Raw genomic sequence first — 25872 nt, 5'->3', positions numbered from 1 at the left:
ACAATCAGAATTTCCAAGCTGGGTTCTGTAAAGCAATGACCTGCTGATCTCAGTTGTAGCCGTTTCCAATTTCTGTTTGAAAACTAGAATTACCAGTGGTTAAAAAAAAACGCTTGCTGCTGTGGGCGTTCGTTGGTTCTTTATAATAGGACCAAAGGCGCTGCCGCGCTGCCCATGAGAGAGCAGCCGCCGTAAAACGGGGCTGTACTGGTTCTGAAGCAGAAACGCAATTAATTATGCCGTTAACGTAATAATGTCCCCAGCTCTACTGAACTGTAAACTGCAGTCTCTGTGTGCAGACTCTAGTCCATCCAGCCTTTCTAGGCTCTGTTGAAGGAGGTTCTGGGTCAACTGGCCTCTTTGTCAATTCATTCCCAAGACAGCTATGAATGATGTCTTTTGCCAGGCAGCTCCTTTTCGTACCTTAGCACATCAGGTATGAAATGATCAAAACTGCTAAAGCATGAAATGACCAGTCACCGCTGAAGTCCAGCTCTCTGCTGCAGAACACAGCCTTCCTAGAAAATATGAACCTGGCCATCCAGATTGATAATGTGTAGCGCTACACATTATGAAACGGGGTCTGCTCCAATTAAATCCATTTAGGTAAAGGAGGGACATTCAGGAGAACTTTCTGAGCTGATTGGGTGAAGCGACACCAAGTGCCCGCCTACCAAAGGTTGGATTTAGCCAATCACGAAAAGAAACCACAGGTTCCGCTAGACAAGACGCACTTACGTGGCTCGTGACAGCGCACAGGAACCGATCAAGCTGGAAAATCATCCGATTCTGATCACCAGTTGATTTCCGGGTTTATATTTAGATAGAATGCACAGCCAGAATACATTTTAGTCACACGCTGTGAAATCTTTTCTCACATCTATATCTGCACAAAAACCGACATGCACACGATTGTCATATCAGCTATATCAGAGCAAATTATTAGTCACAAAGTTCTGCTAGGATGCACAATTTCTTGAACTACTATGTTTCACTCCCTGCATGACAGCTATGATTTTGTCCTGCTGGCCCAACTTTCATTGCTCTTGATAACCAACTCTGGTAGCGATTTAACTAAAATCCTAAAGCTCTTGATAGAAACATAAAAGAAGATATTCTTTATCAACTGATATCATCCTCATTATTAATTATTTTTGCCTGAAATAATGAAGCCCTGTTTTTAGCTTTGTCATTTTAAAGGATTTGGATCTATCCAGACACAAAGTTACTTCTTCTTTAAGCTTTTCCCTTTTCATCTTTCCATCTCATTCTGGCCTCTCTGGCTCTATCTCCAATACATCTAACATGAGCCCTCACTCTGATGAACTCATTCCTGATCCTATCGATCCTCATCACTCCCAAGGAGAACCTCAACATCTTCATCTCTGCTATCTCCAGCTTCCTCCTGTCTCTTCCTCAGTGCCACTGTCTCTAAACCAGACAACATCGCTGGTCTCACCTTTCCTTTCATTACTGATACTCTTTTTTTCACACAACACACCTGACACTTTTCTCCACCCGTCCCAACCTGCTTGGACACGTTTCTTTAACTCTTCTCCTCACTCACCGTTGCTCAGGACTTAAAATCCTCCACCTTCTTTATCTCTGCTCCCTGTAACATCACAGGGTCCCTCTCATTCACACATGTAGTCTGTCTTGCTTTGGCTAACCTTCATCCCTGCCTTTTACAGGGCTGTAGATTTCCCTCTACCTGTTCCCTGCTCTCATCCCAGATCACAGTGTCATCTGCAAACATCATAATCCATAGAGATTCCTGTCTAACCTCGTCTGTGAACCTGTCCATCACCACAGCAAACCAGAAGAGGCTCAGAGCCGAGCCTTGATGCACTCCCACTTCCACCTTGAACTCCCCTGTCACACCTACAGCACACCTCACCTCTGTCTTATAGCTCTGATTCTGCACCGCTCACATACACTAGTCCTCTCTTTCTCTCTGTGTGCCCAGACACAAGGTTACTTCATTTGCAAAGATCCTTAGCTGCAGGCTTCTTTTAGTTTGTGCTTGGCATCGTGCAATGCACATCTTTAAACTGGATTTATGCCGTATGCGTACGTTTTTCGGCTTGCTCTGCCACACGGTGCAGACACAAAGTCACATTACCGCTGCTTTGTTTAAAAACTGTTGGATAATTTAACTGGATACCTCCACTCCTCCTGATTTGATCTGTGTTGGTATTAGTGACGTCCAGCTGCAAAAAGTAAATATATTTTATCAATGTTTTCCAAACCTTCGATGTGTTTAAAATAAATTGTGAAGCTACATTTCTCTTCTGCTTAGTTCCTGTTGGCATGAATCCCCACCGCGTGTCTCTGTGTCTAATGTCGACCATCTGCCTTCTGACTGAATCTTAGCCCTGTCTCCCAGGTAAGCCGGACCTGTTCGGGGTGGAGCTGCGTGTGGAGGAACTTTGGCATCACTATCGCGTGGAACATGCCATGGCTGAGGGAGCCAAGAACATGCTGAGGCTGCTGGGTGCAGGAAAAGTCCAGGATAAGAAGGCCATCGCTGAGGTCAGGGAACAAAGACCACAGGGGACGGCTCTGACCGTGAAATTCACTTCAGTTTATTCATGTGTCTCCAAGTCAAGCAAATAACTCATGGGATATTACACGACAAACAGATGTATGCAGTGAAATCTATCCAATCATATAGACAGATTGCAGTTGAGTGATAGAAATTCAGTTTCTAATGCCGATTGGGGAACGGTTTTGCTACATAAGGACCTCGTTGGGGAAAATTAAATGACCAGCTTTTGTGGAAGTGTTAAAAGTAGAGAATACAAACTGGATCAGATCAGTTTTCTCTCTTTCATTTATCAAAGAAAACTCAAAAGCTCAAAGTGCCTTGCAAGAGTATTCACACCCCCTAGACTTTTTCACATTTTGCCAGATTAAAACCACAAACTCTGAAAGTGTGTTTACTAAAACTTCATGAGGTAGACCAACGAAACATGGTAGATGTAGAAATCTGTAAAGTGTGCTGTAAGCTTTTACTCAGTCAGCTTTGCTCAACCAGCTGCCTTAGAAAGTCACCTAAGTGGCAACCAGACTCCATCTGTGTCTAATTTAATCTAGGTATAAATCCAGAGGTTTGTTAGAGAACGCTGGAGAACATCAAGGAACACAGTTAAGGCTGGTTCACACGGTAGGCTTTTTGGCCCGATTTTCACCCCGACCTCCCCCTTCCGAGAGTTTAAAATAAACTTAAGAGAATATCCTGCCGTGTGTTAAGAGCGATCGGGTCCGCTCAGTGGAACAACGGGACCGCTCCGACATCAAATCGGGGATATTCAACATGTTGGATTGTCTTTCCCCCGATGTCCGTGTGTGGCGTCCCCTGAGGACAAACGAGCATGCCGCGTGTTGAATGTGACTTTTAGGCAATCAGAAAAAGCAGTGAGGGATTCCTCCCCAACTCGTCTCCATTACCTTATTATTTGTGATTCATGAAGGATAATTACCGTATTTTCCGGACTATAAGTCGCACTGGAGTATAAGTCGCATTTTTGGGGGAAATTTATTTGATAATATACAACATCAAGAACAGACATGTCATCTTGAAAGGCAATTTTAAATAAAAATAGAACAGAGGCAACAACAGGCTGAATAATTGTACGGTTAGCTTACGCTACATGACAACTGAGAACGTGCCTGGTATGTTAACGTAACATATTAAAAGCTATTCAGATGACTATAGCATAAATAACATGCGAAGAAGTTAACCAAAGCGCCCGTGTCACTCCAAATAACTAAAATCCAGTGAAATCTTCATCCTCGGTGTCACTTTCAAATAACTCCGTTAACTCCGGAGGTAGAAGACGCGGCACTTCCGCTTCTACGTCGCTTACGTCTGATTCAACACAGGCCTAGAGCGCCCTCTTGCGGTTTGGTGTGAAAATAACAGGTGTAATGATATACCGGTAAAAATGTGTAATAATTTCACACATAAGTCGCTCCAGAGTATAAGTCGCACCCCCGGCCAAACTATGAAAAAAACTGCGACTTATAGTCCGGAAAATACGGTAATCTATGTAACAAGCCTCATGTCACTTGCGAAGGGACTGATACCAAAGCCCTCGGACTCTGATACTAATTGTTTTTTTTACCTTATCTATCTTCTTTATCTTAGCACTATCTAACGTGAAAGAAAATCTGCACACATTGTTTATTCCATATTTTGTTTGTTGTATGTACTCTAAGCCGGAGCACCCTAAAAACAATTTCCCCCCGTTAACATTCGAGTCTTTGAATTTCATAGTGCAGGTAGCGTAGAGCCCCCGGTCGTGTTGCCTCCGCTTCTTTAACTAACGCCTTTTCCTTTTGTAATGATATGCATCTGAATGATCTTAAGCGAAATCTGTTGGTGTGTGATGTGTTGAGCTCGCCTTGTGACCACACACCACACACTGTACGAACAAACATGTTTTAGCTAAGATTTTTTTTTACTGTTGCGTCTGTCAGGCTTTGAAAATCGGCCGACCATTTTAAAATCCTGCTGAGTGAAGCAGCCTAATGCAGCTCAGGGCTAAGGTTGTGAACAAGTTTAAAGCACCTGTTATGTTATCTGACAGTTCAGTCCATCGTCTGACAATGAAAGAATATATTACAATCATGCCAAGAGATGTTCGTCCACCTAAACCATTAGATGAGCGCTGCCCTGAATGGTGACGTGGCAAGAAGAACGCCATCAGGAGTTTCCCACAAACCATGCGGCGGGCACGGCAGACATGTGGGGAGACAGCGCTGTGATCAGATGGAAGCTTTTCACCTAGCTGTGGGGGGGCATGATAATGAGCACGAAAACAAACACGCTGCTCCCTCTGGTTCTGTACTACAGCTACACGTTACCAAGTGAAACAGAGAAAACGGTATTAAGAGCTTCCGGGTTTTGGAAACAATAAATCTTTCAGGTCAGTGAAACTGAGATAAAATACCTTCTGGATTCTTGCTTGGTGGCCAGTTTCTAGATGAACCAATGACCGATACCGGTCCTTGACCAATGGTTGCAACCACTGGGTAATATTCATGTTTCACGCTGGCCGGGTGAGAGTCCACCATCATAATGAGAACCATCCTGTCTGACTGAGCTGGAGCTGTCTGCTGCTCCTAAACCTGATGCAGACATACGCCAATGGACCTGCAGCTGCTGTGGTAGAAAAGCAAAATGCTGCATGGTTTGCAAGGTTGTTTTTTTTACAAATAAAAATCTGAACTGTGTCACATGCACGCAGACACATAGCATACTGTATATATACTCCTCCTAGGTCATCCAGTGAGGTCATTTCACTGATCTGTCTCTTGGTCCTACAGGCCCAGTGTGGTCTGAGCGAGTCGTCCCAGCGCCTGGACCTCCTCCGGTGCTCCATGGAGCAGCGGCTCCAGGAGCTCCCCGAGGATCACCCCAAGGCCTGCCTCATCAAGGAGGAGCTGGTGCTGGCGTCCTCCTCGGCGTTCAGCTCCCAGCATAGCACCCCCTATGTGCACAACCAGTATAGCACGCTGAGCAAACCGTCGCCGCTCACAGGTAGCGTCCTGGCTCGCTCCGCTGCCGCTGATGTTCTGTGAGCGGAGGTGTTCATTAGACGTTTTGTCTCTTTCCAGGCACCCTTCAGGTCCACCTTCTCGGCTGTGTGGGGCTGCTAGACGTGGTTCCAGGACGGAGCAAGGGGACCCAGGTGGTTCTTCCTTCCTTCTCCCAGACCGACGGGCGCTCCTCGTTTAAACTGATCGGCCTCTACAGCCGCAGCACCAGCAGCATGAGCCTCAAGATGCCCAGCAAGAACGACGAGCTCTCCTGTAAGGACCCCACCTCTGTTTTACTGTGAGCACACAAGGCTAGGAAGGCATAGCAGAAACTGTATTTGCAACCCGACAAATCAGAATAATACGTTTACACAGCAGGCAAATCCAAACCACATCCTTTTTTTTTCTTTTTTGGCCATAAACGGCCCGATTCCAACCTTTTCACTCCCAAAAAGAAATCTGATTTGTGCCCTTTCCATATGTGATACTAAATCAAAAAGTCTGGTCGTGTCGCATTACTTTTTTTTATATCAAAGCTTTATCGAACACTTCTACTAACAATTACATCCCTTATTACTTCCATAAACGGTGCGCCGCTGTATGACGTCTACGCTCTCTATCTGCGCATGTGGGTCGCTTTGGGGCCATGAACTATTCAGATTGCGGTCGTATTTAATTAGTAGTATAAATAAGCACGCAAAAAAAAATAATCGGATTTCAGCGAAAAATCGGAATTGAGCGTCAAGACCTGGAGTGTGAACGTAGCCAAACTTTAGTTTCAGCCTTGCAGAAGAGTACTATCAAAGTAAGATGAGGACCAGGCATTAGACAAGCAAGACCAGCACTGTCAGTACAGAAGACAGAAAAGCATAAAATGCCAGTTACATTATCGGCGCTCCAGGTGAAGATGTGTAAAAAGCTCTGAAATAAGTTCAGTTGCTTCATTCCCGGTTCTTAGTGAGACTTACGGATGTTGCAGCTTCCGGCACCACTGCTGTCAGTATTCTGTACTCCTTCGCTTTGCCTGTAAGACATCTCATGTTCTTCTCCTTTAACTGTGAGAGGGATCTTTGACCGGTCCTGTTTGCACAATCACTCCACAGAGTCCACAAAGATGCTCTCATCTATTCAGCTCATCCCAGTAGATCATATGGACTGTAAAATCCACGAAAGCTTGGCTATTTTAATGTCTGTGTTGATTTAGCCATAAGTTATTGACATTTATCTTTGAAACACCCAATTATGATCCTTTATAAGTTCACCTTTGTTTTAAATCTCCTGGTATTTAAAATAAATGTCAGTACCTTTTGAAGAGAATCTAGCCCAGACTATAACAGATCCTCCACCTTACTTAGCAGGAAGCAAGATGTGCTTTTTCACATATTTATGCAAACCCACCCAGACTGTATTTGTTTTAAAAGTCTCCATTTAGTCTCATTTAAACAAAACACACAGTAAACACCCGTTAAAGTCTCAGAGCTGATCGATCTCTAGATGTTTATGTTTGTGTTGGTCGGACAGGGAAAGCTTTTTCCTGGCCTCACTCCTTTTCCATCCTGCTCACTGTGTGTGGTGGTAAGATAGCGTAGTGTTAATGGGTAAAGCAAATAGACCTGTTTGTCCCATCTTATTAATTCCCCAGGGAAACAGGAAGTTATGATCCCTAATTGGAAGAAACTCTAACACTTTAAAAGAGGGAATTATAAATGCTAAATTCATTTTTAAAGCTATTGTTAAGCATACCGATAAATGGGCCATCAGGAAGGTTTATTAAAACCATTTTTTCACATGTATTAAAGGTTGGATTTGCCTATTTTTTACTGTCTGAGTTTATGCTCTTACAGTAAAGATTATTTTTTAAGGCTTTTTCGCCATCTTTTCTCCTGGTACTAATAAATAGTAATGTAACTAAATGGGAGTACTACAGCAGGAAAGAAACAAGAACAGTCGAAAAACACTGAAGAGACAAGAGGCTGAATCAGGAAAAAAAAACTCCACCAATTGCTAGAATCTGAAAAAAAATCCAGGAAATCTCCTAAAATACAACAAATCTTTTTAAAAGTTGTATTACACTCAAATAAATTTACTTGGACACCTGTTTGATTCAACATAAATCTGTTTGCTTATCAGGATTGCATTGATTGTGTTGACCTGTATTTATGACTTATGGCCTAATCCTCTGTGCTGAGCATGCCTGTTAGCCTAAAGAAAACTCTGGAGGAACCAGGAGAACTGGTAAAGGGCCTGTTTCAGTGTCTGCTTGCTCGGTTTACAGCGGAGGTGAGCGCAGTGCTGAAGCTGGAGAACACAGTGGTGGGACAGACTCCGTGGAAAACAGTGGGGGAGCAGGCCTGGGACCACACCTTCATCGTGGAACTGGAGCGAGTAAGACTTTCCAAACGCTCGACGAATTTGAAAATACAATTCATTCGAAATAGGCCGCAAATGTGCATTTATGAGTTGGTTTAAAGCTGTTAGTAGGTGATTAAAAAGATATTAAACTGTGTTCTGGCTTTTAGTCCCGGGAGATGGAGATAGCCGTATACTGGAGAGATTATCGCTCCCTGTGCGCCCTGAAGTATCTGAAGCTGGAGGAGTTCCTGGACAACCAGAGACACCAGATCCAGCTGGAGCTGGAGCCACAGGGGCTGCTCCTGGCTGAGGTGTGCCTCAGCTGAGGATCACATGACAGAATAATGTCAAACAACACTGGGTGTAACTTGCTTGAATGTGTTTCAGGTGACCTTCTTCAACCCAGTCATAGAGCGAGGCCGGCGACTGCAGAGGCAGAAGAAGGTCTTTTCTAAGCAGCATGGTGGGTTCAACTCCACAATATTTTAGTAAACAGTACAATGTTCCAGGAACAAATGCTGGGAAGAAATGCCAGGAATACCCGTAAACAACATGTTCTAGGCAGACTTCTTGCTTTCTTTGGGTTCCAAGAAGAACTGTTGTTCTCAGAAAGCCCAAAGATTTTCTCCTTGTGGTGCGCAGTGTGGGACGAGGCTCAGACCAGATGTTTTAACCAGTGAACTACAGTCAGAGGCTTAACTTTAACCTTGAAGCCACACATTAGACCTGATTCAGACATGATTCACAGAAACGTCTTTTCATAACCGTTATTTAGACATTTGTGTTTCATCTAAGTTCAGACCAAGAACTACTACCGGGGTCTGAAAGTTGTCTTAGCTAGGATTTAGAAATAAAAACTCATAGGGTAAACAACAAAAGTCTATAGATAACATTAAATGCCAGAAAGCATGAGCTGAAACTCAAAGACAGCTTCATGCGATTCAGAATCACAAACTTCATCCTTATTTTAGTTGTGCTATTACATCTATATTATTAATATTTGGGAAAATCCTCAGCGTTTATGTTTGAGTTTAAAACATGGAGGCGTTGGTAAAGTTGATATCAGTTTATTTGTAGTGTGCCGGCAGATGAAGAAAGTGGCTTTTTAACCTTCAACCTCTACCAGGTCTTCTCGAGACGTTTCCTCAACAATATCAAAGAAAAGAAAAGAGTTCAGAATGAGTCGTAACTAAACCGGACAGCAGCTCTATGACGGAAATACTGTGACGTTAATGTTATCATGGCAATAATAACAGTATGGCTGGTACACTTTAAAAGTGCTAGGCTTGCATGTCATCTGCACGCAGGAAGATTTGCTGATGTTTGGCTCAACTTGTAAATCACTGAATTAGTAATCAAGTGCTTCAGACTTTTAGGCCAGCATTTACTGATTTTATTTATTTATTTATTTTTTGCACCTCTCAGTTTGGGCTAAAACAATTAGACTTTTGCTAATCGACAGAAACACTTTTTTACATAGAAAACACTTGGAAATTCAGTCCAAATAAACACCAAATACAGCCTAGACTGCTATAACAAAACCTAAATATTGTTTTGATGTATTTTCATGTGAAAAGGCTGTCTGGGAGTGTAATTCCCTAACAACGAGTTGCTTGTAAACCTTACACTCTCCGAACATCTGTAGAGCTGCTCTGCTTGACTTAAAGGTTTTATAATCCAGAAGGATGGAGCAAAGCTGCTGCTTGTAAAATGTAAATTGTTTTATTCCTTCTCTCAGAGTGGATTATGTAGATTTCTAAAAAAAAAAAAAAAAAAAAACGGGTAACCGGGTATTGACTCCTAAAAGCAGAGAGAGGCGGGTCTCATTGTACGCTGATGACGTTTGCCTGTTTCTGACTCGGTGTGTGTCGCGTTCCAGGCAAAGCTTTCCTGCGTGCACGTCAGATGAACGTGGACATCGCCACCTGGGTCCGCCTGCTGAGGAATGCCATCCCCAGTGGAAGCAACACGCCTGCATACACTCCCACTTTCCCCAGCAACACGCTCACACACACCACAGGGTATGCAAATGGTCCACCTCAGAATTGTTCTTTGAATCCAAAGTATGTTTCTGGGCAAAAATCAATATAGTTAACAATGTGACCACTAAAAAAAAATCACTTAAGAATGACCTTGAACTAGCAACAGTAATTGTACCAATATACTTTGATTGTTTTCTGTGCGCTTGCAATGCCACACCTAGCATCTTTCCTTTTTTTTGTTTTGTGCAGAGAAATCTCTGTGGAGAAGCTGACTCTGGAAAATGATTCGCCTCCGAAAGCTGAGACTCGGAAAGATGTGGTGGACGCCCCTGCGCCATTGGTTAGTTAGGCGAACGGCTCCTACTGTGAAAATGGAAGCAGGCTGAGGGTTTTCAGGCTCAGAACATCTTATAGGACATCATCTTGGTTGTTGTTCACTCCCAACCTGCCGCCTCTGTTCTGAGACAGCGCTCCAGTCATAGAGGCCGCAGGGCAACCTGAGAGAGACCCAGCTGGTTCCCAGAACTGAACATCCGGGCTTTCTGGCTAATTGACAAAGCAGACAAGTTGACTTTAATGACTTTCTTAAATTCATACAGACTCTATTACCCCGTTTACACTTCCCTTTTTTAACCGTGCCGAGACCGGTCCGAGCTCTGTAATTGAGATAACTATCGAGTGTAAATGGATCGCAAACTGAACTGGACCGAGCCAGACACAACCGGACCGCGCTAAATCTAGACCAGTTCGATGAGTGGGCTCGGCCCGGTTTATCAGTGGCTCGGTTCTCAGATAGCAAAGAGCGCATGAGCAGACTGCGTCATCTCCTTACAGTCAACTGATTAATTTTGCAGTTTCAGACATTCATAAAAATACTAGCTTCCCTACCGTGCCTCACGGTTTCCAGTGATGATTCTGCTTAGCAGTGTGATGAACCTCAACGTCTGTCGTTGTTTCCTGCGTCTGTAAGTCCTGATTAGACGTTCATTTGTCTTATCCACTTCCAAAAAGCTGACTCCATAGAATAAATTCACCAAAGGTTGCTTTCTTCGCCTGACTCTCCGCAAAAAGCAATTATAACCAAGCATAACTTCCTGAATGTTACGGGCGCCGCCATTTTGATTTGCTTGAGTGCCTCCTTCAATCCTAGAGGGCAGTAGTACCGTAGATCGTCACTAGGAGGCGAGGAACCGCGCTAGCGTGACGTGTAAACGGTCGTCAGAGCCAAGCTCGGCTTGGTTAACTGATCCAAGCTCGGTCTGATCTCAGTATGGATCGGTTTAACAACGGTAGTGTAAATGGGGCTTATGAGAGATCGAATCAGATACTCCTTATACTCTAGACCAGGGATGGGCAACTTCCATGATAAAGAGGGCCACATTTTTTTCAGCACGACCATTGGAGGGCCACATGATCACGCACTTCAAATAACTGGATATGAAAGATGCTACAAATTATTCTTAATAAGAACACATTTTAGATGAATTTATATCTGTATATTCAGTGCCCCAACATATAACTATTTTCTGCATATAAACACATTTTAATATGTCCTTAAGCAAAAGAGAAACCGTTTGCTTTAAAACAATTGCAAAAAAGGAATTTGAACTCCTCCATATCAATGCATTCAAGAGCATGGGACATTTCAAATTTACAAGTAAAGAGGCTTAAAACGGAACAGAACTTAACTTAACTCAAACAATAATGTGTCTATCCAGAAACAGTGTGGGCTTTCTTACAATACTGAATGCTCTATAATTATATTTCTGTTATTTTTTGATTATGCACATTTGTTAGCTTTTTATTCTGAAAAATCTAATGTCCCATGCTCCTGAATGCACCATAGCTTTCTGACGCTCACGAAGGCATCACACTGGTCTGTGAAAGCGGTGCTGTGTAGATGCACATCTGATCTTCTGTTTAAGACAAAGCTTTGCAGTTTCAAAACTCACGTCGGCTCTCACGGTTTATTGTTGTGTGTGAATGACAAGAGACCAAAAAAAAAAAAAAAAAAAATCCCCATGTCCGTACTTCTTCCCATTTTGTCTGAAAAATGTGACTTTCTTGGTCAAGTTTTCCCTTTATTCCACTGCTAGTGGCCAGGGCTCTTGACTTTCTTCCTCGCTGTTGCAAAGCGGCCCATGCCCGCTATTGTTTGGGTACGGTGCGCCCTCTATGGTCAAAAGTATAATTACAAGGTTTTTTTTATTTATTTATATATTTTTTTATTATTATTATTAAATTATTATTGATCTATTCGCGGGCCACACTGAGTGATGACGAGGGCCGTGTGCGGCCCCCGGGCCGCCAGTTGCCCATCCCTGCTCTAGACTGTATGTATACTTTGACCATGTGAAGATTAGACAAAAATCATAATTTCACACAGAGTTCCTGCTTTTTTTCAAAGTGGGTTCAAACAAACTGTTCGTACCTTTTGTTAATCCTTTAGTGAGTAACAGTCAAAATGCAAAATCTTATTTTTGCGTATTTCCAGTGACTTTGTTTCTAAACTCCACCGTTGCCCCAGCATGTCCAACCCTGACCCCAGCAGGCTTGGACACACAGCATAGCCAGTCCTCTGCTAATGAGGAAACGAACGAGAAGGGCTCAAGCAGAGTCTGAGGGCCTGGGACAGATGGTGTGTTCAGTGAGGCTGAAGCATTATGGGCTTAATTACACTGATGTTTTTTACACAACTAATTAACCAGGAAGAAGGAGTGAGGACAGTTAAGGGCGGTGGGGGACTGTGCTTCTCTTTCATGCAATCTGTTTCTTCATTTTACCTCCATTTCACTTTCACCAGGCTCTAATGTTTTTCATCTGAACAGGAACAGACGCCCGTCATCGAGCCGCCGTCTACGCCTGATGTCCCAGCTCAGGAGCGGCCAACCAGATCGCTGTCCCAGAACTCTTTACGCAGGTGCAATAACATAAACCCCACCATCCCCTCTTGCTGTGTCTTTCTCACCTACACACACACACACACACACACACACACACACTCCTAAACATGACACTTTGCAATATGGCCGCCTCAGTGTGAGATCAGGAAAACGCCCACTCACACAGTGTGAGCCTGTGTTTGGCTGCAACACCTGTTAATAAGGCCGACTCATCAGTAATGGGAGTTATTGCGCATGTTCCCCCAAAATAAGCTATTCCTATCTGTGCTGAACTCAAATTAATGATTTTAGGAGTAAAAAAGGACTCCTTTGCAGTTTAGATTTAGGTAGGGTTGCAGCTTTTGAATATTTTTCTTATTGAGTACTCAGATAATCCCATGACCGAAAATTAGATCTACAATGAAAAATACTATGGTCCATTGTCTACAGTCTTTGTAATTTATTATTTCTACAACAGAAACTCCTTTCTTTCCACTAAAAAGCTGAACAGTTAGCTTTGGTTTAAATCCGCTGTTTCAGAGATGAGTTATCGGGATGAAAAAATTTTAATTTATTAATTCATTTCAAAAAGCAACATTCATATATTAAATAGACTCTTTACCCACCGAGAGATATATTTCAAAAGTTTGTCTCTGTTCATTTTAATGATAAAGCCACACAGCTGATGTTATTCTAAACTTCATTTTCTCTAATAAATTTGATTACTTTAGACCAATAAGAAGTGATTTTTACACATAAATGTTTGCCCTCTGACACTTATGACCATGTACTGATCAGCACTCAGTGATTGGATGGGACTCGTTTTGCATGAATAACTTTGACGATGCGTAGCGTGCTGAGGTGTTGGGGATGGGTTTATCAGCTGCTCTCAGCTTGTCTGCGTCAGCGGCTCTGGTGTCACTCATCTTCTTCAGAAAGTTTAGATCAGAGAGTTTGTTGGCCAGTCAGCACAGTGATACCGTGGTCACCAATTTATTTATAAATTTCATACATTTTTGCCGTTCCATTTTTTTTTTATTCCAGTTATCCTCACGTTTTCTCCCTTTCATCTTGATTACATATAATGTAGACAGCAGCAGGGTGTGCCGCTTTAATAACAGTCCCCCCTGAAACACGTGACTGCTGAAGAATTGCATCAGTGTGAGATTTTTCCTCTGTAATAAACCATCTGTTCAGTGCTAGATTTCAGTATTAATCGGCAGTATGGAAAATTTGTATATTTCCAGACTTTATTTCCCATCTAGATTTCTAAAGGTTTTCTCCATCAATCACTCATCCATCCATCATTTGCTTAACTCAAAATCATCTGTTAAGGAGTAATAACGTTCTTCCGGAAGAAGTATTGAAATTCGATTCTTCCGGAAGAAGTATTGAAATTCGATTTCATTCATCCATCCAGGTCTGGTTAAGTATGAAAGATGAAAATTAAAATGGAGTAGGGACACATTTTTATATCATTGCCAGATTATTTCCTATCATTTACTCTAAAAGGTGTTTCTGTCCGCCTGTCCATCCATCCAGTGACTCATCCTGTCTCTGTTGTTTTTGCCCGTCCCATATTTAGAGCCTGACCATTGTAGAATGTGTTCAATGTTGGAAATGTGTGAACCCTGCTAACAGCTTCTGAAAAATAAAAATAAATAAACATTGTAATTTGAATCTGTTTCCATGTTGTGTCTCTCTCAGGGCCAGCAGGGGCCCTCTGTGTCTGCAGGACTTCAAGCTGATCGCCGTTCTCGGCAGGGGCCACTTTGGGAAGGTACCTGGCGCCTATCCCTAAACCCGTTTACTCCAAATATGAAACATGCTCAAAGTTTCTGAAATCTAAATCTACCCGTGTGTTACCTGCGGGGCCTTTTTCTCTTTTTTGTCATGCTAAGAAACACAAACTTCAGTGTGTGTTCTTGGGATTGTTTAGTGGTACGCCAACAGCTGTAGTATTCTCCCCTCTATACTCTGATAGCGGTGAATAAAACCAAAGCAGCCTTTTAAAATGCAAACCCATGTGTAGCTAATGCCTCTGCTGCTGCTATGGCTAAAGTTTGTCTCTCTGCTCTCCCCAGGTGTTGCTGTCGGAGTATAAAAAGACGGGCAGCCAGTACGCCATCAAAGCCCTGAAGAAAGGAGACATTGTAGCGAGGGACGAGGTAGAAAGGTAACTGAGCTTCGCCACACTAACGCGCGTCACCACCTTTGTGCTGCATCAACACCCCCCCATTCACCTCGCGCTCCAACCTCTCCGCTCCTCTGTCCGTCTCCAGCCTGATGTGCGAGAAGCGGATCTTCGAGACCGTCAACAGCTCCCACCACCCCTTCCTGGTCAACCTGTTCGCGTGCTTCCAGACGCCGGAGCACGTGTGTTTCGTCATGGAGTACACGGCGGGAGGAGACCTCATGATGCACATACACGCCGACGTGTTCTCCGAGCCGCGCGCTGTGTGAGTTCCGCTCGGCGCCGGAGATGGAGAGGAAGATTTAAGCGGCGTGGCTGGTGCTCTGGCTGTGATTGGTTTGGTGGGGTGTTCTACAAAGCTTTCCCTGTTTTTGTCTAATGTACAGGTTCTACTCAGCCTGCGTGGTCCTGGGTCTGCAGTTCCTTCACGACCATAAGATTGTATATCGGTGGGTACTCGCAGGACACACTTGATGAACCAGTGATAATATGACCCAGATATAATCCCACTTCCCTTTTCCTTACCAGGGATCTGAAACTGGACAACCTGCTCCTTGATACGGAGGGTTTTGTGAAGATAGCTGACTTTGGGCTCTGTAAAGAAGGTAGGTGCTGGAGGTCCGTCCACATTTTGCCACTTTACAACCAGAGACTTCAGAGTGTCTTCCTGGGATTTTACTTCATACACAAAAACAACCTAGACCAGGGGTGTCAAACTCATTTTGGTTGAGGGGCCGCATTCAGCTTAATCTGATCTCAAGAGGGCCACACGAGTAAACTCATTGCAAGATTAAATAGAACTAATAAATGTAGACTTGTTGTTGATTTTTATATTAAATTAATTTCACTTTTACACAATATATTATGAATAACCTCAGCGTTTTTAAGAAAAGTATGTGCAATTTCAACAATACTTTTACTCAGTTAAACATTTACTTAAGTGCATTGTGCATAAGAACTGATCACAGTGATTGTACAATGTTGAAAAACATTTATTCACATTTTTTGGAACTTAAAAACACTGTCCTGCATGACAAAATACATCAAACAGATAAAAATTAAGAAAATATTTAAAATCAATTTTCCACATCTGAAACTCAGTGCTACCATCTGCTGATTAAAACACAGCGCCCCTTGTGGACAATATAGGAACCGCAGATTTTCAATTAAACAAAGTACATGTTTTTTTCAATAACTGTTTTATCATTCTCTTCCTTTTATCTCCTCTTTCTTTCACCTTTTCTTTTGTTCTTCATGTTCTTACTTTCCTCTCCTACTTTCCCATTGTAGTGTCCATATCATTTGAGATATTCCCCGCATGAATCATAATAAAACTATTCACATTCATAAATCAAGCGGACCACTATGGCAAAAGCAGTACTGCTCCACATGTGAAAGTCAAATCTGATGAGCTCTTTTTGGCATTAAGACAACAATTCTTATTGCCACATTGCCAGACAGGACACTGAAAAAAAATAAAAACAAATAAATAATGATAATGCATTTAGCCACTGGGCCGGACTAAATTGTTCGGCGGGCCGGGACCGGCGCACGGGCCGTATGTTTGACACCCCTGACCTAGAGGCACATGTGTGATGTAGAGGAAAATGATCTGTGACTTTTATTCTTTTTTTTTAACCAAATAAAACCATGAATCCAGTCCCCTTTACTCCCAATACCCCTAAAAAAAACTCTGCAAACAGAAGAGGTCACCTGTGTCCTTTTCAATGCGTCCTTCAGACTATTGGTAGCACAAAGCCCAGGTGTGACTTTTACTTTTGAAACGGTCTGTATCCACAAACCGAGGAAATCCTCCACACAATAGGATTCTTACTCATGTGCTGCAGCATTCATACTCCTCGTCATCCACTCTTTATTGTCTGATTCCTCACCTCTAACCGCTTTTATTTTTCTTCCCAAGGCATGGGTTACGGAGACAGGACCAGTACTTTTTGTGGTACCCCTGAGTTCCTGGCCCCCGAGGTGCTGACGGACACGTCTTACACCAGAGCGGTGGACTGGTGGGGGCTCGGCGTGCTCGTCTACGAGATGTTGGTCGGCGAGGTGAGCTCACAGGGGAACTAGAGAGTGCAGAGAGGAAGCAAAGCGTTATGCAAATACTTAGAGCAGAAGTTTGTGTCGACACCTGCCCACCAGTACCTGATCGCAGCATAATGCTGTAGCTGTGTAGGCACAGCGGCTGACATCAAGAGCTTTAATCATGTGCTATTGGTCTTTTCCCCAGAGTCCACTTAAACTGTTCTTTGTAGCTTTGCTCAGAATTGCTGATGGAGAGAGAGCCAGTCGCATAAAATTTAAGAGGACATTAAAGTTGGCCTCCTCCTTTTATATTTATATCTTCCTCTGACAAGCTTCCTGGGGTGTTGTAAAAAAGCTGGAAGCAGAGCTAATGACAAAAAAAAAAAAATTGGACAGCGCTTATCTGTATCTGATTAACGAGACGTTTAAAAAAAATTATGCCCTCGTAAATGTGACAACAAAACTGCCCTCACCCAGCGCCTCGCTCTCATATTACTGCTGCTGAAAAGAGTGCGTTTAAGGTTGTCTGTTAACCGTGGTGGGAAAAGGAAGGTAGTGCCTCTCAAAAGATAGGCACCAGCACCCCTCGCAACCCCACAAGGGAAAGACGTGTTATATATATATATATATATATATATAGATAGATATATATATATAGATATATATATATATATATATATATATATATAGATATAGATATAGATATATCTATATATATATATAGATATAGATATATCTATATATATGTATATATCAGCCTTTATACAGGGGAAGATTTCCCTAATTCATGATTTGTGATTAAAATGACTGTTCCTTTAAGGCAGACAGAAAGGATTATAGCTTTGTCATTGAAAACATGAAATATACTAGCTTTATTTTTCTTTATCTTTACTAAAAGAAGGAAGGGTTTCTGTAGGGACTTAAGACGTAGAGATTAACAGAACTCAAATACCAACAGCAACTTTTTTAGATTAGTGGTTCCTGAAGTTAGTGTCGAGACGCCAATGAGGGTCATTAGAGACCATGAGATCATTTCCAGAGACCACTGTAGCTTATTTAGCAGCAGTGACTGATACAAGAAACCAAAAAAAAGTGATTTTTTTTCAAACTGATGCAAATAATGTAAGGCTTTTGAACAAGTTTGCCCTCTTTCATCAGCTTACCATCAATGTTCGCACACTTCAGTAAGTTGTCACAAGTTTCAGTCAATAAACAAATAAACTGGAAATATATGTAGGATGAATAAAGTATGTACGATTTCTCCTAAAGACACATCATTGGAGCAAAGAAGGGCGAAATGAAAAGTATACATTTTTCCCCCCATCCTTGTCTTTTGCAGTCTCCGTTTCCAGGTGACGATGAAGAGGAGGTGTTTGACAGTATCGTGAACGACGAAGTGCGCTACCCGCGCTTCCTGTCCACCGAGGCCATCGGCATCATGAGACGGGTCAGACACAATCACTTCCTGCTGCTGGTTTACTTTGCTTTTTTTCATACTTTTAAGGAGAAAACTGTTGTGTTAGCCTTGCAAGGGCATTCACACCCATGATCTACTTCCATGTGTTTTCCCGTAAAACAACCATTTTCAGTGTCACTTCTTTGAACTTCATGTGACAGACCGATGTCAGCAAAAACAAGGGAGCACATCATTATTGTGAAGCGGAAGTAAAACCATGTGTAGTAGTTTTGCCCATTTTTTTGACAAATAATGATCAGAAAAGTGTAGAGTACAAATTTATTTACACCCCTTTACTCTGACACTCCTAAATATAATCTAGTGGCGTTCAGAAGTCAGAATAAATAAAGCTGTTCTGTGAATCTCTGAACTGCAAACCTCCAGTTTTACATTACTATTCCTGAAATTGTCAGAAGAAAGCCATAAAAATCACCGTGCAATGTTTGCATAAATATGGACCATCAAATCAAAATGATAAACTTTTATTTGGCCTACATCAGACACACCATGTCTGGAGGAAAACCTAACACTGCTGACAACCCTGAACGCACCACCACTACTGTGAAAACATGGTGTTGGCAGAACCATGCTGTTGAGGATGCTTTTCTTTAGTAGCGGCAGCGCAGCTAGTCAGAGTTAGTGGGGAGATGGATGGAGCTAAAAGCAGGTCAATCCTGGAAGGACGGCGGTCAGAAGCTGCAGAGGAGTTGAGACTGAGGTTGGAGGTTCTCCTTCCAGCAGGAACAACAACCCTCAATATCCAGCAACGGAAGGGTTCAGATCAAAGCACCTTCACGTGTCAGAACGGCCCAGTCAAAGTCCAGACATGAATCTAGTCAAGAATCTGCGACAAGAAAAGAAAAGAGGTTCTCAGGCGCTCCCCATTTGGATATTGTTTAGGGACATCAGAGTAAAGGGGGCTGAGTACCCGTCCACACGGTGCAGTTTATGAATCACTTTGCATGGTTCAGTGCGTCCGTGCGTTTCATGGAGGTTTTCACCCAGGAGTTCTGTTGGTTCCCCTCACTAGTTGTTGAGAAGAAACCCCGAGAGGCGCCTGGGCTCCGGAGAGAAAGACGCAGAAGACGTCAAGAAACAACCATTTTTCAGAGTAAGTCCCTCAGTTCTGAACTTTTCCTGAGACACGGACGAATGTTTCTAACAAGGTTTCTGCACGTGTCACTGTCAGACCTTTTCTGACTTTTTTAGGACCATTAGAGTCGACCTAAGACCTACATGAATAAAAAAAACTGAATAATGAAATAAAGATACTTTGCTTAAATAGCCTAAATAAATCATGATGTTGTAAACCCCTTATCCAGACAGAAACAAACCAATCCCATCATACAGATGGCATCAAACAGAAATGAGTGAATAAAGGAGTTTTTTTTTATTTAGTCCACCACCGTCTGCTGCATAAAAGAAAACCCTAACTGCCTCTCTGATTAAAACCAACCCTTCAGGGCATGGACTGGGACGCACTCCTTCAGAGGAAAATGCCGCCCCCCTTCGTGCCGACCATCGCGGGGAAGGAGGACGTCAGCAACTTCGACATGGAGTTCACCGCCGAGGCCCCCGCCCTCACGCCTCCCCGCGAGCGCCGCTCCCTCTCGCGGAAGGAGCAGGACTACTTCAAGGATTTCGATTACGTCTCCGACCTCTGCTAGGGCACGGAGGGTTTTACCCGCCCGCCGCCGGCCCCCGGACTCTGACAGGAGGCTGGCGGGGGGAGGCCGGCTGCAGCGGGACATCACGGAGGAACGAGGAGGATCCTTTTTACTTTTCTTTGTGTGAGTGTGTGTGAGATCGATGGGACAGCCGAGCTGAGCGTGTTAGTGAACACCGACTGCATGTCGCGCACGAGTCCCAGGCCGTAGCTGGGCTTCCAGATGTGGCTTTCAGAGAGGAAATGAGAGATGGACAACTCCTCTGGTGGATCCTGATGCGACAGGAAGCTGGTTCCCCCCCCCCCCGCTCAGATATCTGGACTCGCCCCACACTCTTGTTGTTTTCATCCTTGCCGTTTGTCGCCGTTAACTGTGTTTAAATGGGAACTGTGCCTCTCCCCCCCACCTGCCTCAGTCATGCACTACCTGTAAGCTGCCACTTGTGGGCGCCAGAGGACGGCGTAGAAGGAGAAAGTGCTTTTGTTTGTTGTTTTTGCTGCCAAAGAAAGGCACCATAAGTAGAGGTTTTCCAGGATGAGCTGCTGTTTGTGTGTCTCTGCTTATTCGCCCTCCTTCACAATCATTTCTTCCTGCCCTTTTTCAGTACATTACAGATTTTTTAAGTCTAATCACTCTTCAGAGGGTTTTTTATTATTATTATTATTTTTGTGATAAACGTTTTATCTCAGTCTGTGTTTCTTCTTCCTTTGTCATTTGCTGATATAACCTGTAGCAGCCGTGATCCAGTAAAGATGTGAAACCAACCCAATGAATTTATCATTTATTATTATGTTATTTTTTCTTTTCACCTTTTTCTGTTGTTGTTTCTGTTTTTTTTTTTTTTGTCCTTCGAGGGGAATTTGCAGGCTGGTAGGTCAGAGTGTTGTCTGATCTTGGTGTAGACATCCCTCCCTCCAGGCAGCCATGTGCAGCCAACCAGGCATCAGGGTTTCCTGCAGTCTGGGGAAGTAAATATTTTGATATCATTATCCAACTTTAGATAGTGGCTGATAGAACTAAATTAGGCATGAAAAAACTGTTTAAGCTGCAGTTAGTATTCTTTATTCCAGTATCTATAAGAAACATGAATTATTAAATTAAGAACTTTTTTTTTTATCTTCGATCTGCAAAGATCCACAGCTCAAATACTATTCGTATCCTCTTCACAAAACTGGTCTTTAAGTGTGTGGAAGTGTGTCATGAAGAGAAACGCCACTGATAGGAAGCCATGAGAAGTCTCATTTAAGGTTTGTCACACGTCATGTAAGCGAGACACGGGAAACTGGCGAAAGGAGGTACTCTAGTCAGAAGAGGCCAAAACTGAAACGCAAAAAAAAAAAAAAAAAAACACAGACCATCACCCTGAACACTCATGGTGAAACAAAGTGATGGCAGCGTCATGCTGCGGAGAAGGGATTTTTCAAGAGGGGAGAGGACAGGTGGGAAGACGTTTGGAGTTGAAACCTGAGCAACTTTTGAAGAAGCCTTGTTAGAGGCAGCAGAAGACCTGAGAGTGGAGCAGAGGTTGGCCTTCCAGCAGGACAGCAACCTGAATGATGCAGCTAGAGCTGCAATGGGAAGGTTTAGGTAAAGGGTATGCAACCTGCGTCTCCAGGGCCACTTTACAACTCTTTGTAACTGACCACAACTAATATAGAAACCATGTTTTTAAATGCAGATTGTCAGCGTTTGGCCGGCGGAGGCTCAAAGCTGACAATAAATGACATTTGAGGCAGCTTTATTTAAGAACTTACACCAACACCCTCCTGACTGACAGCAGTGTCTGCCTTTTATAGCAGTTTACCCAATGAAGGCATGATCAGAAAATGAAACCTAATAAATATTTACCTAAATATAAATCACTAAACAAATCTAAAGTCAATCAAAAGAATACTTCAAATTAAACATCATTCTTTAAAGCTCTTCCCTCTTTGTGAACGGTTTGCTCCAAGAGCTTTCAGCAGCGCCTGCAGCTTGTTTCTCCTTTCTGCTGCCACACCCTTCTGAGGAGCCAAACCAGGAAGAGGTGATTAAACAAGAGGATCGTTAAATCAACAAATGAAACAACCAGAAAGTTAAGGAAACAGAAATTGACCTTTATATCTACACTTCCTTTACACAGAATGAATGGCCAATCCCCCTGCCTCGCATCAATGTATATTAAATGTCTAAACCGAAAATACAATAAAAATAAAACAATTCAACTGCTTGGTCTGTAACTTAAAGAATAGTCACATTTCCTGATGTAATGGAACCTTTCTCCATTACGCAGATGCCATATAATAGTAATCTGCTTTTATCCAGTTTCTCTTCAGAATGTCTCAAATAACTTAACATCAGAGGTGCAAGGTTTCTTTTCCCTCTGGGTTCTTTCAATATTTAATTTCAATTCAATTCAATTTTATTTATATCGTGACAATTCATGAAACATGTCATCTCAAGGCACTTTACAAAGTCAAGTTCAATCATATTATACAGATTGGCTCAGATTATACAGATTGGTCAAAAAATTTCCTATATAAAGGAAACCGGTTGATTGCATCAAAGTCCCGACAAGCAGCATTCACTCCTAGAGAAGCGTAGAGCTACAGGGAGAGTCGTCTGCATTGTACATGGCTTTGCTGCAATCCCTCATACTGAGCAAGCATGAAGCGACAGTGGAAAGAAAAACTCCCCATTAACGGGAAGGAAAACCTCCAGCAGAACCAGGCTCAGTATGAACGGTCATCTGCCTCGACCGACTGGGGTTAGAGAAGACAGAGCAGAGACACAACAAGAGAGACAAAAAACACAGAAGCACAAAATTGATCCAGTAATCTGTCTAATAGTCTACAAATTATGTATTTTGTTTAGATGGCACCAATTTTTTTAAATTTATTTCAAAATATGGAAATTATTCACTTGGCTCCAAAGAACTTCTTTTAAAAGTTTGAAGCTTTTCTGTGTACCTACCCAAAAAAATTTAAATGGTGCTCTTTTGCATTCATTATAAAATAAACACATTTTCATGTAGGAAAAGTTGTAAAGGTCGACACGTTCTCTTTTTTCCACAGGTCCAGTAATTTTACAGCTCTGAAGAGATTTTATTTAGCAGGAATGGGGCAAAAAGGGCCTTATAAACTTTAAGGTTTAAGGTGACTCCTGGTTTAGACCAAAGCATAATCATGTGTTAGACCGGCCCAGTCAAAGTCTAGACATAAATCCAATCAAGAATCTGTGGCAAGACTCAAAATTGAAGGTTGACAGATCCCCCCCCCAATCCAAACTGACTGATCTAGTTATACTGCCAAGAAGTAGCAAACCTCCAAAGGCCTGCCGCTGTAATTACAAATGCACCCCACATTTTATGTTTATATTTATAAAAATATCTAAGCATCACTCTGCTTCCATTTCACAATTCTGCACTATGTTATGTTAATATTTATATACAAAATCATAATAAATACGTTGAAGTTCAGGTTGTTTTGTAACAAAATGAGAAGAAGTTCAAGGAGTTTGCAAGGTACTGATGTATATGTTTTTGTGATCCCGCTGACATTGGAACATGATCACAACAAGCGATTCTCCGAACTCTTAAATACTCGAGGTGGAGATTGTGGATCTAAAAAGAAGGTAAAATGCAATCATGTCTAAAAAATGTCCATGCAGCCGAGGGACCCAGCTGTTGTTATTAATGGTGTGCTGAAAAGAACATGACCAGGAGCATTCCTGGGATTATTGGAAATCAAAATGGGCACAGAAGAAATTCATACACACACATTGTGAAATCCTCCCACAGAGCAATTAGGAAGCAGCCCTGTTTAGCAACATAACAAAATGCGCTCAGGTTGAATCAATCTTTTGATGCACTGCGAGACAGGCATGATATTTATTATAGGAAACTAATTTCTTAGAACTTAGTGGAGTAAAATCATCAGTCTTGCTACATCTACTTAAAACTTGCATGGAGCTGACAGATCTGAGGTTTTGTTTTGACATTCACTTTATTGCCAAAAACCTTGGGTCACTTGTCTTTACACACACACTTAAATTTGAGTGACACCTAAACTTGAGTGACATCCCATTGCTAATCCACAGGCTGAAATCTGGAAAAATTTTCCAACAATCCAAAGAGTCTTACAGAGATCAGACACTGATGTTGGACGACCGCAGTCATGTCTTGATGACATCAAAAGCTGGATGACTTTAAATTTCCTGCACTTAAATTCTGACAAGAAAGAAGTTGTAATCTTTGGACCAGAGTCCTCAAAAAATAAACTTCTTAATCAATAACTTAATTTGGCCTCTGGTAATAAAGTAAAAATCTTGGTGTTATTTTTGACCAAGACGTGTCATTTAAATCCCATATTAAACAGGTTTCCAGAGTTTCCTTTTTTCACCTCATGAATATCGCCAAAATTAGAAACATTCTGTCCAGGAGTGATGCTAAAAAAACTAGTCCATGCATTTGTTATTTCAAGGCTGGACTATTGTAATTCTTTACTATCAGGAAGTCCACAAAATGCAGTTCAAAGCCTTCAGCTGATCCAAAATGCTGCAGCAAGAGTTCTGATCAAAATCAACAAGAGGGATCATATTTCTCCAATTTTAGCTTCCCTTCACTGGCTTCCTGTTAAATCAAGAATAGAATTTAAAATTCTCCTTCTAACGTATAAAGCCCTTAATAATCAAGCTCCATCATATATCAGAGCTCTGATTACCCCGTATGTTCCTAACAGAGCACTTCGCTCTCAGACCGCAGGTCTGCTGGTGGTTCCTAGAGTCTCTAAAAGTAGAATGGGAGGCAGATCCTTCAGCTATCAGGCTCCTCTCCTGTGGAACCAACTCCCAGTTTTGGTCCATGAGGCAGACACCCTGTCTACTTTTAAGACTAATCTTAAAACTTTCCTTTTTAACAAAGCTTGTAGTTAGAGTGGCTCATGTTACCCTGAGCTACCGCTATAGTTATGCTGCTATAGGCTTAGGCTACTGGAGGACATCAGGGTCTATTTTTCTCACTCTGCTGAGTTCTACTGTTCTCCAGTTTTGCATTGCATTACATTGAAATGACTGTTGTCATTTCAGCTTTTAACTTTCTGTTCTCTCTCTCTTGTTCTTCATAGTAGGTGTATAGTACACCTGGTCTGGCGTTCTGTTAACTGTGACATCATCCAGGGAAGACAGATCACCCGCTATTACCATCTAATGTAGAACAGAATACTGGATCAATGTGTGCTTCTGTGCTTTTTTGTGTCTCTGCTCTGTCTTCTGTAACCCTCAGTCTGTCGAGGCAGATGACCGTTCCTGGTTCTGCTGGAGGTTTTTCCTTCCCGTTAAAGGGTGTTTTTTCTTTCCACTGTCGCTTCATGCTTGCTCAGGATGAGGGATTGCAGCAAAGCCATGAAAAATGCAGACGACTCTCCATGTGGCTCTACGCTTCTCCAGGAATGAATGCTGCTTGTCGGGACTTTGATGCAATCAACTGGGTTTCCTTATATAGGATTTTTTTTTTTTTTACATAATCTGACCCAATCTGTATAATATGATTGAATTTGACTTTGGAAAATGCCTTGAAATTATATGTTTCATGAATTGGCGCTATATAAATGGAATTGAATTGAATGGGTCTGGCATACAGTCTGTGCTCGAACTCATCTCTAAAGTGTTCGTTCAGGTTACGGTCAGGACTGCACCGGTATGCAGTCATTATTGGAACCAGAAGGGGCCATCCCCAAACTGTTCCCACAAGCTAAGGAACATGAAAGAGATTTAAGGG

The 25872-nt window shown here is 42.4% G+C and overlaps 1 protein-coding gene across 4 annotated transcripts in view; it reads left to right on the top strand.

Annotated features, from left to right (window-relative positions):
- Positions 1–25429, top strand: part of pkn1b (protein kinase N1b) — a 58008-nt gene extending 32579 nt beyond the window's left edge. For 2 of the 4 annotated variants that reach the window (XM_012867922.3, XM_012867921.3), the window contains exons 5-22: positions 2387–2532; positions 5332–5545; positions 5623–5817; positions 7820–7929; positions 8064–8207; positions 8284–8359; positions 9776–9917; positions 10128–10218; positions 12707–12798; positions 14468–14540; positions 14845–14936; positions 15043–15219; positions 15341–15403; positions 15483–15559; positions 16876–17018; positions 18334–18441; positions 19481–19561; positions 19914–20117. In XM_012867922.3, the coding sequence (XP_012723376.2) occupies positions 2387–2532; positions 5332–5545; positions 5623–5817; positions 7820–7929; positions 8064–8207; positions 8284–8359; positions 9776–9917; positions 10128–10218; positions 12707–12798; positions 14468–14540; positions 14845–14936; positions 15043–15219; positions 15341–15403; positions 15483–15559; positions 16876–17018; positions 18334–18441; positions 19481–19561; positions 19914–20117 (2228 nt within the window). Of the gene's footprint in view, positions 1–2386; positions 2533–5331; positions 5546–5622; positions 5818–7819; positions 7930–8063; positions 8208–8283; positions 8360–9775; positions 9918–10127; positions 10219–12706; positions 12799–14467; positions 14541–14844; positions 14937–15042; positions 15220–15340; positions 15404–15482; positions 15560–16875; positions 17019–18333; positions 18442–19480; positions 19562–19913; positions 20882–25415 lie in introns of those variants that run through there. The other 2 variants (XR_004932986.1, XM_012867920.3) reach the window with 2 other exon arrangements.
- The last annotated feature ends 443 nt before the right edge of the window (positions 25430–25872 follow it).

Source organism: Fundulus heteroclitus, chromosome 16, assembly GCF_011125445.2.
Source record: "Fundulus heteroclitus isolate FHET01 chromosome 16, MU-UCD_Fhet_4.1, whole genome shotgun sequence".
NCBI lineage: Eukaryota > Metazoa > Chordata > Actinopteri > Cyprinodontiformes > Fundulidae > Fundulus > Fundulus heteroclitus.
This window is presented reverse-complemented; position numbering and strand designations above follow the sequence as displayed.